The sequence below is a fragment of the Oryctolagus cuniculus genome, chromosome 1 (assembly GCF_964237555.1).
Source record: "Oryctolagus cuniculus chromosome 1, mOryCun1.1, whole genome shotgun sequence".
NCBI lineage: Eukaryota > Metazoa > Chordata > Mammalia > Lagomorpha > Leporidae > Oryctolagus > Oryctolagus cuniculus.
Genome location: NC_091432.1, coordinates 3,052,580 through 3,065,368, shown reverse-complemented (window position 1 = coordinate 3,065,368; position 12,789 = coordinate 3,052,580). Strand labels below are relative to the sequence as shown.

General features: G+C 69.4%; 1 protein-coding gene across 9 annotated transcripts in view; it reads left to right on the top strand.

The window, feature by feature from the left end:
- The first annotated feature begins 7,850 nt into the window (after nt 1–7,850).
- Nucleotides 7,851–12,789, top strand: part of ANO1 (anoctamin 1) — a 151,080-nt gene continuing 146,141 nt past the window's right edge. For 5 of the 9 annotated variants that reach the window (XM_070062301.1, XM_070062232.1, XM_070062122.1 and 2 more), the window contains exon 1: nt 7,851–8,039. In XM_070062301.1, coding sequence (XP_069918402.1) covers nt 7,988–8,039 — 52 coding nt within the window. In that variant the 5' untranslated portion in view covers nt 7,851–7,987. The remainder of the gene's footprint in view (nt 8,040–12,789) is intronic. The other 4 variants (XM_070062429.1, XM_070062357.1, XM_070062249.1 and 1 more) reach the window with 1 other exon arrangement.

Genomic DNA, 12,789 nt, shown 5'->3' with positions numbered 1-12,789 from the left:
CCTCTGAGAGTGGTGGATGGAGCAGGGACCCTGGCTTGGGACCCACAATTCACCCCGGGGAGGGAGGCCAGTGACCGGAGAGTGACCTGTTCAGACACGTTGGTAGGTCACGAGTACTGGACAGGCTGAACGAGGATGGGAGGTCACTGGGAGGGAGCCACTGGCTTCAGCAGAAAAATATCTCAGGGACACGAAGTGCCCGGCGGTGACCTGCACGGCCAGGAGCTGTCTGCACCATCACTGCCCATCTGGGCACTGTGGAATCTTCCTCTCGAAGCCTCTCCCCACCGGCGCACGTCGTGCTAACCGGGCCGAGAACTCAGTGTCGTTGCCCAGTGGACCGAGGGGACCAGATAGCCCCCTGCTGGACACAGGTTGTTTCTGCTGCCACCACACGGTGTCGCTGTTGAACACCAGGCTGGCGCGGCCCTGCTCCCTGCGCACACACTCCCCCCACCCCCTGTTCAGGCCCTGGGGAGGTGGAGGCCCATGCCCAGGGTGTGTGGGCACAAGGGTTTGTCATGGGGACCCTGAGCTGTCCCGGAGGACGCTGGCCTCACTGAACTGGCCTTGGCCACAGGTGCACCGCCCCGTCTGCCTTCGTGATGCGTGGCCTTTCCCCAGGGCCGCACCCACGATAGGCAGAGACCGACTTTTCCCATGGAGGAAACCCACGGCAGCCCACCCCTTCCCAGCCTCCCTCGGGCTCACCTGCAGCTCACCGTGGGGGGGGGGCCTCCGGGAGGAGCTCTCCGGCCTACACCGGCCCCTCCCGGCTGGCCCAGAGCCTCCAGCCCCCCACGCCCCCGCTGTCCTGCCAGTTGTCCCTGGCAGCTGAGCCAGTGTCCTGGCCTCTCCCAAGGCAGGGTCCACTCAGGCAGGGGGCGGCCCCACTGCGCGCCAGCTCCATGTGCAGCCCTAGGCCACAGCCCCTTTACGCGCTATGCCACAGCGCCGGCCCCACAGTGGAGAATTTCAAGGACATTAGCCAAGTGCAAGGCCTGAGCCTGGGGCCGGCTCTGAAGCCACACACCTCCTGGCCACCTCTCGGCCCTGGGTCTGAGTCGGGAGCGCCGTGGCCTGCTGTCTGGGTCAGCTCCCACACACAAGGCATCCCCGAGCCAGTGAGCCCGGCGACTACCCCCCCCCCCCGGGGGGGGGCAGGTGGAATTGGGAGCACAGATTTAATTTAACATCTTTTTTTTTATCCCTTTGTAACAGCAAGGTTTCAGACCTCGTTGGTTCTTATTTTAATTTCAGTCTGCTTTTATGCGAATCCCTGGAGAGTTGCGGAAGGCTGGCCCGCGTCTCCCGCCAGCTTTGGTGTATGTGGGGGCTGGTAGCTGGGACGGGGAGGGGGGAGACAGGAGAGAGATGGGGGTTGGGGGAGACCAGCGCACCTGCTTGGCAGAGGGACCGGGGGCTGTCCCAGGGGGTCTCTGGGGCTCGGGGCAGAGGCTCAGCACCCAGGCTGGGGTCGAGCCGGGTGAGGCCGCAGCCCCTGCCCACCAGGACAAACCAGGGAGTTGCTAGGGCTTCCACTGGGCCTCCCTCGCACCGGCTCTTACCAGCGAGACGTCGAAGTCCAGCCTGCGCCTGTGATGCCCGCCCCGGCGGGGCAGCCCGAGTGTATTTATCCTTTCGGCCGTAATGCATGAGCTTCCCAAGAAGAGAGTGACGGCCGGCCGGGGCGGGGGGTGCATTCCTGGACGCTGCGTCACGGCTGCGGGCCCAGCGAGGGCTGCAGGCGTGGCTGTCACCAGGTGACAGCTGGGGAGGCTGGCTCCAGCCGCTGTGGCTCCTGGGGGGGCTCTGGGGGTGGTACAGAGGGGCCAGCTGTCAAAGGCACCTCTGTGTGGCCAGCACCATGGCCTCTGTCTCCTTTGTCTCCCCGGGGGCCCTGGGAGGGACCAGGGACACTGAGTCTTTGAGTGATGCCCGGCAGCCTCTGGGTGTTTGCATTCCCAGGCTCATCTGTGTGTGCAGCTCTGGCTAGGAGGCGCCCTGGCTGCCCAGATTCCACAGCGGGAAAACCGAGGAGGAAGGGGGACGTGGCTGGGAAGTGAAGAAGCGGGAGGCCGGGGCCCCCTGCGGACGGCCGTGCACCTGCCCAGGGGGTCTGCTCAGGGCTGCAGCGCCAGCCTTGGGCCGGACCCCGAGGGGGAATGGAGGCTGGGGTGGCCGCCCTCCACTGCCTCCTGGCAGCCGGGCACCTCCAAGGCCACCTCGGAGCACGGGCGCCGCCCGGGAAGGCGGCTGTGGCTGACTGAGATGGCACCCGCCCCGGCGCCGCCTCCCCCAGGTGCTTCTGGCTGCCGGTGACAGAAACCCACGGAAACAGCAAAGGAGGCCCCGGCCGCGTGGCTGAGAAGTTTGCTGCCCCAGGCGGGGAGCTGTCCCCCTCAGCACTTAACTCTGCCCCCCCCCAGAGCTGTCCCCATGGTGCCCCCGGCTGCATCCCACCAGGGGCCCCTGCACCACAAGGCCCCCGTTTCTGCAGATCCAGTCGTGCGTGGCCGCAGCCGTCGCCAAGAGCCCTCGAGGCTCATCCGCGGTGTGGCACCAGCCACGGCTGCGTCTTTCTCAGAGCTGAACACAATCCCCCCACGTGGCCCGAGCTTCGTGTGTGTGTGTGTGTGTGTGTGCACGCGCGTGGGCCCTGCGCCTTCCCCGCCTCCAGCAGATGCGAGTCGGGACACGCATGCACCAGCTTTGGATGGCACGGCCGTCGGCCGTCGTGCCGGGTGCTCACCGGGAGCGGAATCGCCAGGCCGGGCGGTGGCCGCGTTTGACTGACGGTGGAGGCTCCTGCCCCCCCACCCCCCTGCCGCCGCCGGCTGCTCCACTTTTGTTCCCCCAGTGATGTGGCGAGAAGCCTGGCCTGCAAAGCGGCCAGGACTCTGGAGACGAGGTCACCCGACCCCTGGGGGGTGGGCGGGACAAGCCCTGCCTGCACCCAGCTGGGCTCCGGCTCCAGGGCTGTGCGCCCTCCAGCAACCTTCACCCTCCCTGAACCCCAGCATTGACCCAGCGCCGAAGTCCTGGATCCTCTCCAGGCCCGCAGTGACGCTCCCGGAACCCAGAGCCTCAGCCCAGGGCTCCCCTCCCCCTCCCTCGCCCCCTCTCTCCCTCTCTCCCTCTCCCCTTCCCCCTCTTCCTTTCTCCCTCTCCCTCTCCTCTTCTCTCTTTCTCTCCCTCCCTCCCTCCTCCCCCCCATCCTGCACCTGGGGCTGTCAGCACCAGCTTGCAGGACCCTACACAGCTCAGAGAGGTCGTGCAGCTGGCTCTGGCCACACAGCAGCCCTGACCGACCGTGGCCAAGACTGCTGCCTCCCCCCTTCCCCTCAACGCGCTCAGACTCCCCCAGGAAGGCCCAGCTCAGACGTGGTGCTCGGCGAGGCTACCCATAAATTCAATAATCCCAAATAAGGCCTCCTATGCGGCTCCCCCAGGAACGCAGCCCAGAAGGCTGGGGGAAAAAAAGCACCCCCGGTTCAATTTCTCTCGGGTCTCCCAGTTCAAGATGGCCCGATCCTATCTTCAGGCTCAAACAAAAGCGCTCTGTGCCGGGCAGCCCGCCAGGCCCTGCGGCCCCAGGCATTCTCCCAGCAGGGAGGAGATAAGCGGAGTTCAAGTTTAATGGGCAGAAGGGAACTCCGCCCGGCTCAGATCCGCGCTCAGTGCCGGCCGCGCCACTTACCCGTTTAACGGCTGCGGCTAAAAGTCCCCAAAGAGAGGTTTCTGGAAATCTGACATCCTCACGGCACCCAAGAATGAGCCCGGCCAGCAGGCGTGGACCCTGCCCGCCTCGGCGGGGCGGCCGTGTCGGGGCTGCCAGGGACGGCAGGGGATGCTGGGGCCCCCAGCCTGAGCCGGGCCCCCATCCGGGACCCAGTGCCTCCCCTGAGCAGGCAGACGCAGAAGCCCTGGAAAGCCCACGTCCATCACCTGTGCCATCACCGTCACACCCATGGAAGCCGCGGTCCAGCACACAGGTGCACACAGGCCAGCAGCTGTGTCTGCCGTGGGGCCGCCTGGAGCCCACGCGGCACTGTCTCGGGACCCGGGCCGAGTGCCAGCCGTGTCCCGCCACCTGCTTTGCCATGGAGCGTCCCCAGCAGGAGGGACCAGGTCACCCTGCTGAGTGGCACCCACGGAGGTGGATAACGCAGGGGACAGGGCAGGACACGCACCCGCCTGGCTCCGTGCAGAGTGCAGGAAAGCGCCGGGCTGGCCTCACCAGGGGCTGGGGTGCCGGCTGGGACCCCAGGTGGGGCGGGGCCGGCTTCTCTCCCATAGCCCCAAGCTCTGCGTACGCCAGACGGCGAGTGCCAGCCTGAAGAACAGGCTGTCCGGGCCGCTCTGCCTGCCCGCCTGGTGCCAGGCTGGCTGGGCTCAGGGAGGCCTGGAGGCGCAGTGGGGGCACGAGGGGCTCCCGAGGGGCCTCAGAGACAGGGCGGCTCGGACAGTCCTCCCTGTGGTCCCTGCACCTCAGCCCTGCGGGGACGCTGGCCCTCAGAACCTGGGACTCCTGCCAGCGCCGCGCGGGGCCCGAAGCCTCTGTGCTCCGGCTCCAGCCCCTGGCACCTGTCTCCTTCTCCCTCTCTCTGCTCTGGGGTCTGGACAGCTCTGGCCTCCTGCACTGTGGCCCAGCAGACACGGCTTTGGGGGTGGTGGGATCCAGGCGTGGGCACCGGGGCAGCCAGGGAGGCCCTCAGAGGGGGCTCACACCCCCGGGGCTCCCTCCTCCCCCAGGACAGAGCACCCTGAGCCCCTCCCCCAGCCCACAGGGTCCTGCACCGCCCCTGCCTCCTCTCCCTCCCACTCCTACCACACTGGGCTCCACCAGGTCTCCCGCAGCCATGGCCCTTGCACCTGCTGCTTCCCGGTCGCCTCTTCACCGGGTCACGCCAGGCTCGTCCCTGGGGTCCCACCGTCAGCTTAGTTCCCCGGGGGGTAGGTTGCCCAGCCCCCAGAATGTGTGCTCAGTCCTCACCCCGGCACGTGGTCTTCCTTGGAAACTGGGGGTGTGAGGAGGTGACCGAGGAATGGTCACACTCCGAGGCCATCCTGGGTGAGGGTCCTCGGAGGGGACAGAGAGGACACAAGGCAGGCGACACACAGGGCCGGGCCGTGTGCAGGCCACAAGCCGGGGGCCTGAGCTGAGAGCCACTGCAGGGCCCCCAGAGGGACCCAGCACCGCCGACACCCCGACTTCGCACTCCGGCCACCAGAGCTGCCTCTGCTGCTCTAATCTGAGCGCCTGGGTTTGCTGGGACATGAAGGCAGGCGCTACCCTACCCTAACCAGCCAGCCCTGACCGCCCAGACCGAGGGGTGTCCTGGGGGGTGGGCTCTCCAAGCAGGAGCAGCCAGTGGGTGCTGACCACTCCCGGCCGCTCTGTCCTGCCTGCACGCCCGCCGGCTTCTCACAGACGCAATTAACTCACTAATTGCTCTGCTAATTACTCCTGCGACAGTGCCGGCCCCAGGAGAGGGAGAGACCCTCCAGGCAAGGACTCGTCCCTGTCCCCGGTGCCCAGCACAGGGGCGAGCGAGCTGCGAGGAGCGAGTGAGTGAGGAGTCAAGGCGGGGGCTGTGTGCCCCCAAACAGCAGGCGCAGGAGCCGGGGTCAGCCGGGCCCTGAGAGCAGGTGCTGGGTGCTCGGCGGTGCTCGGCGGCGCTCGGCTCCCCGCAGCATGGGGAGCCGGCCAGTGCCAGGCTCGGTACGGCAGTGCGCCCAGCCCCGGGAGTCTCAGGCCTATTTGCCCCACAAGGAGACCAAGGCTCAGCGACAGCCGACTTGCCTGCTGCCCTGCCCCAGGACACGGCCGGCAGGAGCCCGAGCCCAGGGCTGGTGGGCTCCGTCCCGGCTCCACCACCCCCTCCCACCGGGTGCACCCGAGCTTCCGCCCTGGTCTGGGTGCTGCCCCACCCCTGATAGCCCCTCCGAAGGGACCCCCGGATGGGACCAAGTTGAGCCTGGTGACCCCTCGTGACCACCCGGCCTGCTTGGAGGAGGCATCCCCCAGGTCCAGGCTGGCCTCCCGAGCAGCTGGCCTCTCCGGGGTGGGGGTGGCCTCTGCTGGGCTTCCCCTGACCAACAGCCCCTGCAGGAGCCCACCCCCTGCTCTGTCTCGCCCGGAGGTGCCACGTCCACTCCATGTCCAGGCCTCGAGGCCAGAGCAGAGCCAATGCGTCACCCCCGGACACTCTCTGGACCCCATCCCCACCCAGGGACACCTGCCAGCCCTGCGCCCTGCCAGCTCGCAGCCAATCGGAGATTGTGTGAGCCCCGAGGCGGCCGCTAAGGTCTCTGCAGCCCCCAGCAGGTCCTACCAAGCTCTATCCGTGCAGGGAGGGGGGATGGGCTGCCATCCCCATCCCCGCCCCCCCGGCCCCGGCCCCAGCCAGCCGCCCAAGACATGAAACTGACGGTTTCTCACGAAGCCGGCGGCTGATCGACCTCCCTCCAACGGTGATAACTCGGCTGTGTGACCAAATAAGGCAATATTGCATCTCCCCGCGCACGGCGGCCCACACCCGGGATCTCTGTCCAGGGCCGGTTATCACTCCCGCGGGGCACACGAGCAGGCCCCGAGCCGGCCCGCGCCCTGGACCGGCCGGGCTCGGCTGCCACTCCCACAGGTGGGGAGAGCCGGGCAGGGGTCCCTGGCGGGGCGGGGCCTGTCTGAGAGGGCAGCCCCCAGCCCTCTCTGGGCGCCCACCGCAGCACACACAGGAGACTGCCCGCCCAGGGCACACACGAGACGCGCGTGAATGCCGGAAGCCCGTGGGGAGGTCCCACGGCTGAGCAAAGCTTCCACGCCTTCCACCCCCGCCTGGGCGCTGCCCCCACCCCCAGGGGCCCCAGCGGCCGCCACCCTCCGCAAGCAGGGGCTCACGCAGCGGGGAGGGGGCAGGCTCACAGGGCCGGGCACAAGGGCACAGCCTCCATGGCCGCCCTCAGATCCTGTCCTGGGCCGGCCCCAGGAGACCCCGTGACTACCCCCCAGCCCTCACACCTCAGCCTCCTCCCTGGAACATCCCAGGTGCTCCAGGACGGGGATCGGCCCAGCCCAGTGGCCGCCGGGAGGGCGGGGGGCCGCGACGCCCTCCAGCCCGACCCCACCCTCTTCCCCTCGCCGTGGCCCTGAGCCCCCTCCCCCCAGCCGCCACCCCCAGCCCTCGCCCACCAGGAGGGCAGGGGTCAGAGCATTCGGGCAGAGGTGCGGCTCCTTTCCCGGGGGACGAACGGCATCTCGGGCCCCCCCCCCACACCCTGCAACCCCCATGGGGCGCTGAGCCCCTTCCTGCTCTGTGGCCTTGGCACGCCCCAGACACTGTCAATCACACAACAGAAACTGACCCGCCCCCAGCCCCCAGGGTCCCTGACAGCAGCGGGCACGCGCTGAGCACCCACTGTGCGCTGCCCCCAGGCTGAGCCTGTCCCCACCTCCGCCTCCCGTGGCTCTCACAGCAGCGCCACCGAGCCAGCATGGCCAGCACCCCCCGCCCCGAGCCGAGGACCCAGACACCCCTGGCAGGAAGCGGTTTGCTCCCGTTTCCCCTCCGTGGCCCCCACACCGCTCCGTCTGCAAGGCTGGAGCGCATCCACGCAGGTGCAGGTCGGGAGCCTGGCACAGCGGGCAGCAGACGGGGCGCCCGGGAAGGGCTGAGTCGGGGCAGCGCGGGCTGAGGACGGGGCGGCGGAGAGGGGTCCCCGGGCGCCGGCCGTGGCGGCCACTCACAGCCACGGGCAGGGCCGTGGGGTCCGGCGATGGGTGCAGTAATGATTAACCCGCGTGGGCACCGGGCTGGGCGCCTCCCTGCCCTGCTGACTCATTTTGCAAACTCCTCTCGCCCTGGGAGCGGCCCCGCCACCTGCCCGCCATCCAGCCACAGGGGTGCCCCCTTGGGCAGACGGCAGGGGGACCCGGCCGCCCGGAGCAGGCCCCCACGTGAGCCCCGCGTCCGGGAAGAGTCAGATGGAGGCGGCGGGTCAGATGGAGGAGACAGTGCTGGACCCCCTGCTGGCAAGTAAGGACGGGGTTGGGTCTGGGGGGACAGGCGTGGGGCTCCCAGCCCAGCTGGGAGAGGCGCCGGCCCGGGCAGGCGGGCTGGTCCCGACCCGGCCGGCACCAGCCTCAGCTCCTCCCCCAGGTCCAGGGGTGTTTGTGGTGGGACCACCCTCGGCCGGGAGTCTGCCCTGTGCGTTTTGAGATGGTTCGTGCCTCCCTTCTGTGTGACAACCTCAGAAATGTCTCCGGGCAAGGCCCGCGTGCCCTGGGGCCCAGCCCAAACCGCTCCGCCGGCAGCCGCGGGGGCCCTGAGCTGCAGCTTTGGGCTGGGATGCCGCTGGCTTGGGGGTCCCGAGCCTGGTGCCTGGTGCCTGGTGCCTGGTGCCGCGCAGGCTCTTGGGGCCGGACCCCCACGTTCTCCCTCGGACCCGTCGTCCGCTCGCTGGGCCGCCTGGAGCAGGTGGCCGGCCTGTCTGTGGCTCCGCTCGGGGCCTGGGTGCTGCCTCGGGGTGGGGGAGGGGAGGCTCTGAGAGGCGGGGGTGCGCCCCTCCTTGTCTCAGGGGCCCTTGGCCACCGGCCGCCCGGGCCACGCTCACCCCTGCATTTCTGTCTGTGAGTGGGGGAGTGCGCGGGAGCGGAGTGCGGGGCAGGGCCGGCGGGGACCGGCGAGGGCTGGCGGGGACCGGGCAGCGGCGGCCGTGCGTCTCTTCGGCCAGTTCTGGAAGTGTCGGAGAGTGGAGACAGAGGGCGGAGGAATGCGAGTTGGGCAATGAGGGTCTCCAGCCGCCCTCGCCCGGATGTGCGGCCCCCAGACGCCAGCGCCAGGGGCCCGCGCCCCACCCCCACCCCGGCAGCGGCCCCAGATGGCCGTGAGGGAGCCGGGCCCTCGCTGGGGTGGGCTCCCTGGCATCCCGCCTGGACCCGCGGGTCACTCCTACGCCACCACGCTGGCCACGCTGGCCCTAGCCCCGGCCTGAGCGCTCCCCCCACCCCCGTGGTTGGGAGCCACGCCCTTTCTTGCTAAGGTCCAGACGCTCAGCGAATCAGTCAGTCACACTCTAGTATAAACAGGGTCGGCCTTGGCCTTTCCAGGGGCAGCCGTGGGCAGCAGGGGCGGGGTGTGCGGGGAAGGTCCCTGCGCAGGGGCAGGGGCAGGGGCAGGGGCCAGGCTGCCGTGACGAGCCACGCCCCTCCTGCCGTCGCCGGAGACCCGGGATTTCTCTGCGGGGCCGCGGGCGGTGACTTCCACCCCCAGAGGAGCTCAGGACGCGGTCGGAGGCGAGGCAGGGGCCGGGCGCGGAGGCTGACCCGGCACCTCGGGCGGCCTCCGCTCCCTCTTGGGCGGCGGGGAAGGACGGCAGGGCGGGGCCGCGTTCCGCCGGGGGTGGGGCCGGGAGAGGCCTCCCTCTCTCCCTCTCCCTCTCTCTCTCTCCCTCCCTCCCCCTCTCCCTCCCTCCCTCTCTCTCTCCCTCCCTCCCTCCCTGCATCTCCCTCCCTCCCTCTCCCTCTCCCTCCCTCTCTCTCTCCCTCCCTCCCTCCCTCTCCCTCCCTCCCTCCCTCCCTCTCTCCCTCTCTCTCTCTCCCTCCCTCCCTCCTTCCCTCTCCCTCTCCTCCCCTCTCTTCCCCCCTCTCCTCCCCGCCTTTCCGTGTGCACTGAGACCTGGGTCCCCCAGTCCCGGGAAGTGGGGGTCTCTCTCTTGCCCAAGGCCACTGTGGTCGCCCGGGGGAGGGAGGCCAGTGTCTCCCCAGCCCCAGGGGAACGTGGCAGGGCTGAGTGGGCCCTCGTCCGTCGGGGAGGGGTCCCCCAGCGAGGCAGGGGCTGAGCGGGGCTTGTGGCGGCCTGAGGAAAGCAGACCAGGAGGAGGGGGTGGGGAGGGCGGCGGCTGCCTCCCGGGGACCCCGCGTCAGGCTGGGCTGGAGGCTCGGCGGCCGGCAGGGGGCACCCCCAGCCCCGTGGACAAGCCCCCGTGGACGAGCCGCTGGCAGTGCTGCCCCGAGCCAGGGCTGTTGCTCCACTCGGGTCTGAAGGGACATGTTTGTGCTGGCGGGGTGACCTGGCCTGGCCCTCACACCCCTCGGGGCTGTTTGCTCGGTTCCACCGTGGTAAGGGGACACAGAAGTTGCCTACGTGCAGCATCCAGGACTGGCAGGGGCTTCATGAGGTCATCGGACACCCAGCCTTCTCTCCAACTGTTCTGCCACGCTCTGCCTCATGGCCCAATATGGCTGCTTGAACTCGAGCCATTGAATGTGTATTCCAGCCAGTAGGAAAGAGAATGGGTGGAGAGGCCACTCTTCCTTCCGGAAGCTTCCCTAGGCTGTCACCCCTTCCTGGTGGCCTGAGCTTAGTCCTATGGCCACACCTGGCTGCGAGGGAGGCCAGGACACACGGCTGTGGCTCTCAGCGGTCACAAGCTGGCCAGGAACCAAGGAATGGGAACGAGCAGTTGTTGGGGGTGGGGAGGGGGGCACAGGCCCAGAGCAGCACCCCTGGTCCCCCGCTGGGGCCACCAGCTGGCCTGGGACTGGGCCTCCACTTCCTCCCCGGGCCTCGGCCGTCTTGTCTGCATAGTGGCACCGTTGGCCCCGTGGTCTCAGCAGCTCCAGCCCTGAAGCCACGCGGGGCCACGGCGTTGGGCGTGGCCCCTTCCCTGCCACACCCCCGGTGCCTCAGATGGAGCTAGGCTCCTGGCCGGAGCGTTTGTCGAGTGGCTGAATGACAGGCTGAGTCTGCCTGGGTGCTGGTTCCGGTCTCCTCCTCCCTCTCCCCGTCTGCTCCTGCCCGTCCGCGTGGGGGTTCCCCTCCCGGCTTCCTCAGCCACAGACGGGGGGGGCCACAGGCCGGGTGAGGGCGGCAGTGCTGGGGGGGGGGCTGTGCTCTCGCGTGGTGTGGGAGGCGTTTGCTGGTGGGCAGGGCGTCCCAGCGCACAGCCGGGGCTGCGCCTCTGCAGAATCCATGGGCCCCGCAGGTGCCCGTCCCCTGCCCCCGACGTCCCTCAGAGGCCGAGTGAGCTCTATGGCGGCCAGCGGCCCCGGGGCCTTTGCACAGCCGCCCCCGCTCCCAGCGTCCCCAGTGAGTCTCTCCGCGACCTCCACCAAGGGCTCTTCTCGTGCTCCCTCCCCCACCCTACTTCCTGTGCTTCAACCCCCCCCCGCTCCAGGGGGCTCTTACTGGCTCGGTCCCCCCCCCCAACACAATTCCCATAACCGCAGAACCTTCCGGAAGATTCCCTCGTCCTCGGTGCGCAGACCGGGCCGGGCTGACCGTGGGCTGGGCCCTCGGCTTCCTCCCGCTGTTTCCGCCACCTGAGAGACCCCGCTGGCGGCGGGTGGGGAGAGAGCTGCTCTCAGCAGGGGCCCCAGGCCGGTCCCTGCCGCGTCCACGTCTGTGCCACGCGGGAGACGCACGCGGGTGCAAAAGGGTGCGAGGGGCTCCCTGGGGCTTCAATTCCCCAGAAAACAGGGCCAGGGAAAGCAAGGCTCTAAATGTAGGAGATTACAAACTCTGGGGTCCGAGTGATGGGGCAGCGGATTAAGCCACCACCTGCATCCCACATGGGCACCAGTTCGAGTCCCGGCTGCTCCTCTTCCCATCCAGCTCTCTGCTGTGGCCTGGGAATGCAGTGGAAAATGGCCCAAGTCCTCGGGCCCCTGCACCCGCGTGGGGGACCCGGAGGAAGCTCCTGGCTCCTGGCTTCAGATCACCCCAGCCCCAGACATTAAGGCCAACTGGGGAGTGAATCAGCGGATGGAAGACCTCTCTCTCTCTCTCCCTCTCTCCCTCCCCCCCCCCCCCCCCCCGTCTCTCAACTGAGTGAACAGATCTTAGAGACGAATCCCACTTAGCGCCCTGGCGAAGACCCTGCAGGCAAGGCACAGCCCGTCACCCGGCTGGCCTGGGGTGGGCGCCGCAGTGGACCCATCTCACAGGCAGGGAAACCGAGGTGAGGAGGCTGAGGCGCTGGCCCGGGGGGCTGAGCAGCGGCCGCCAACGAGGAGCCTCCCGGGCAGCAGGCCCCGGGCTGTGGGCGCAGAGAGCCGCCCGGTGCTGAGCGGGGAGCCCCGGGGGCCAGCTCGGGCGTCCCTGCGCCTCCCGGCAGCTCTCGGCGTTCACGCAGTCAGCGCGCACCCGGCGCTCGGCAGGCAGACGCCGAGGGCCTCGGGGGTCCCAGCCCCACTGCCCCCGTGGTTTCCGACCACAGGGTCTGGTTCTGGGTCCTCGGAACAAGCGGCCGGAAGGGTCTGGAAGGGGCAGGGACACAGGCGGCCCTCACCGGCACAGCTGTTAGCCAGGCGCGGTCACGTGTCCATGGCCCCGCTGTCGGGGACTCTGCACCCCTGCCGTGGAGCAGGCTCTGTACCCACTGGGGGACCCCCAAACAGGGAGAGGCCTTCGGGTGCAAGACAGCTCCCCCTAAAGCCAATGCCCACCCCTCTCCCTGGGGGACCCTGAGGACAACCTCCGGGGCCACCGGACCCTCAGCTCCAGCTGTCTCAGAACGGGGTGGGGGCTGCACCCTCCTGTGCAGGCGAGGACCCTGACCCAGCCTGGGCTCCCCCAGTGCAGACAGCCGGGCGGTGGGTCCTCCAGGGGCAGCACCCCCGTCCCGCTTGCTCCTGGGCTGGGGGAGCCGGTGGCAGCCGGGGCCTCGGCCAGGCAGGGGGCAGGGGTGTTGGGACATGGGCCCCAAAGTCCACTGCCTGGCGGGCGGGACGCGGCTGGCGGCAGGGCTGTTTGTTGAGCTGAGGTTTGGTGCTTTCCGGAGGGC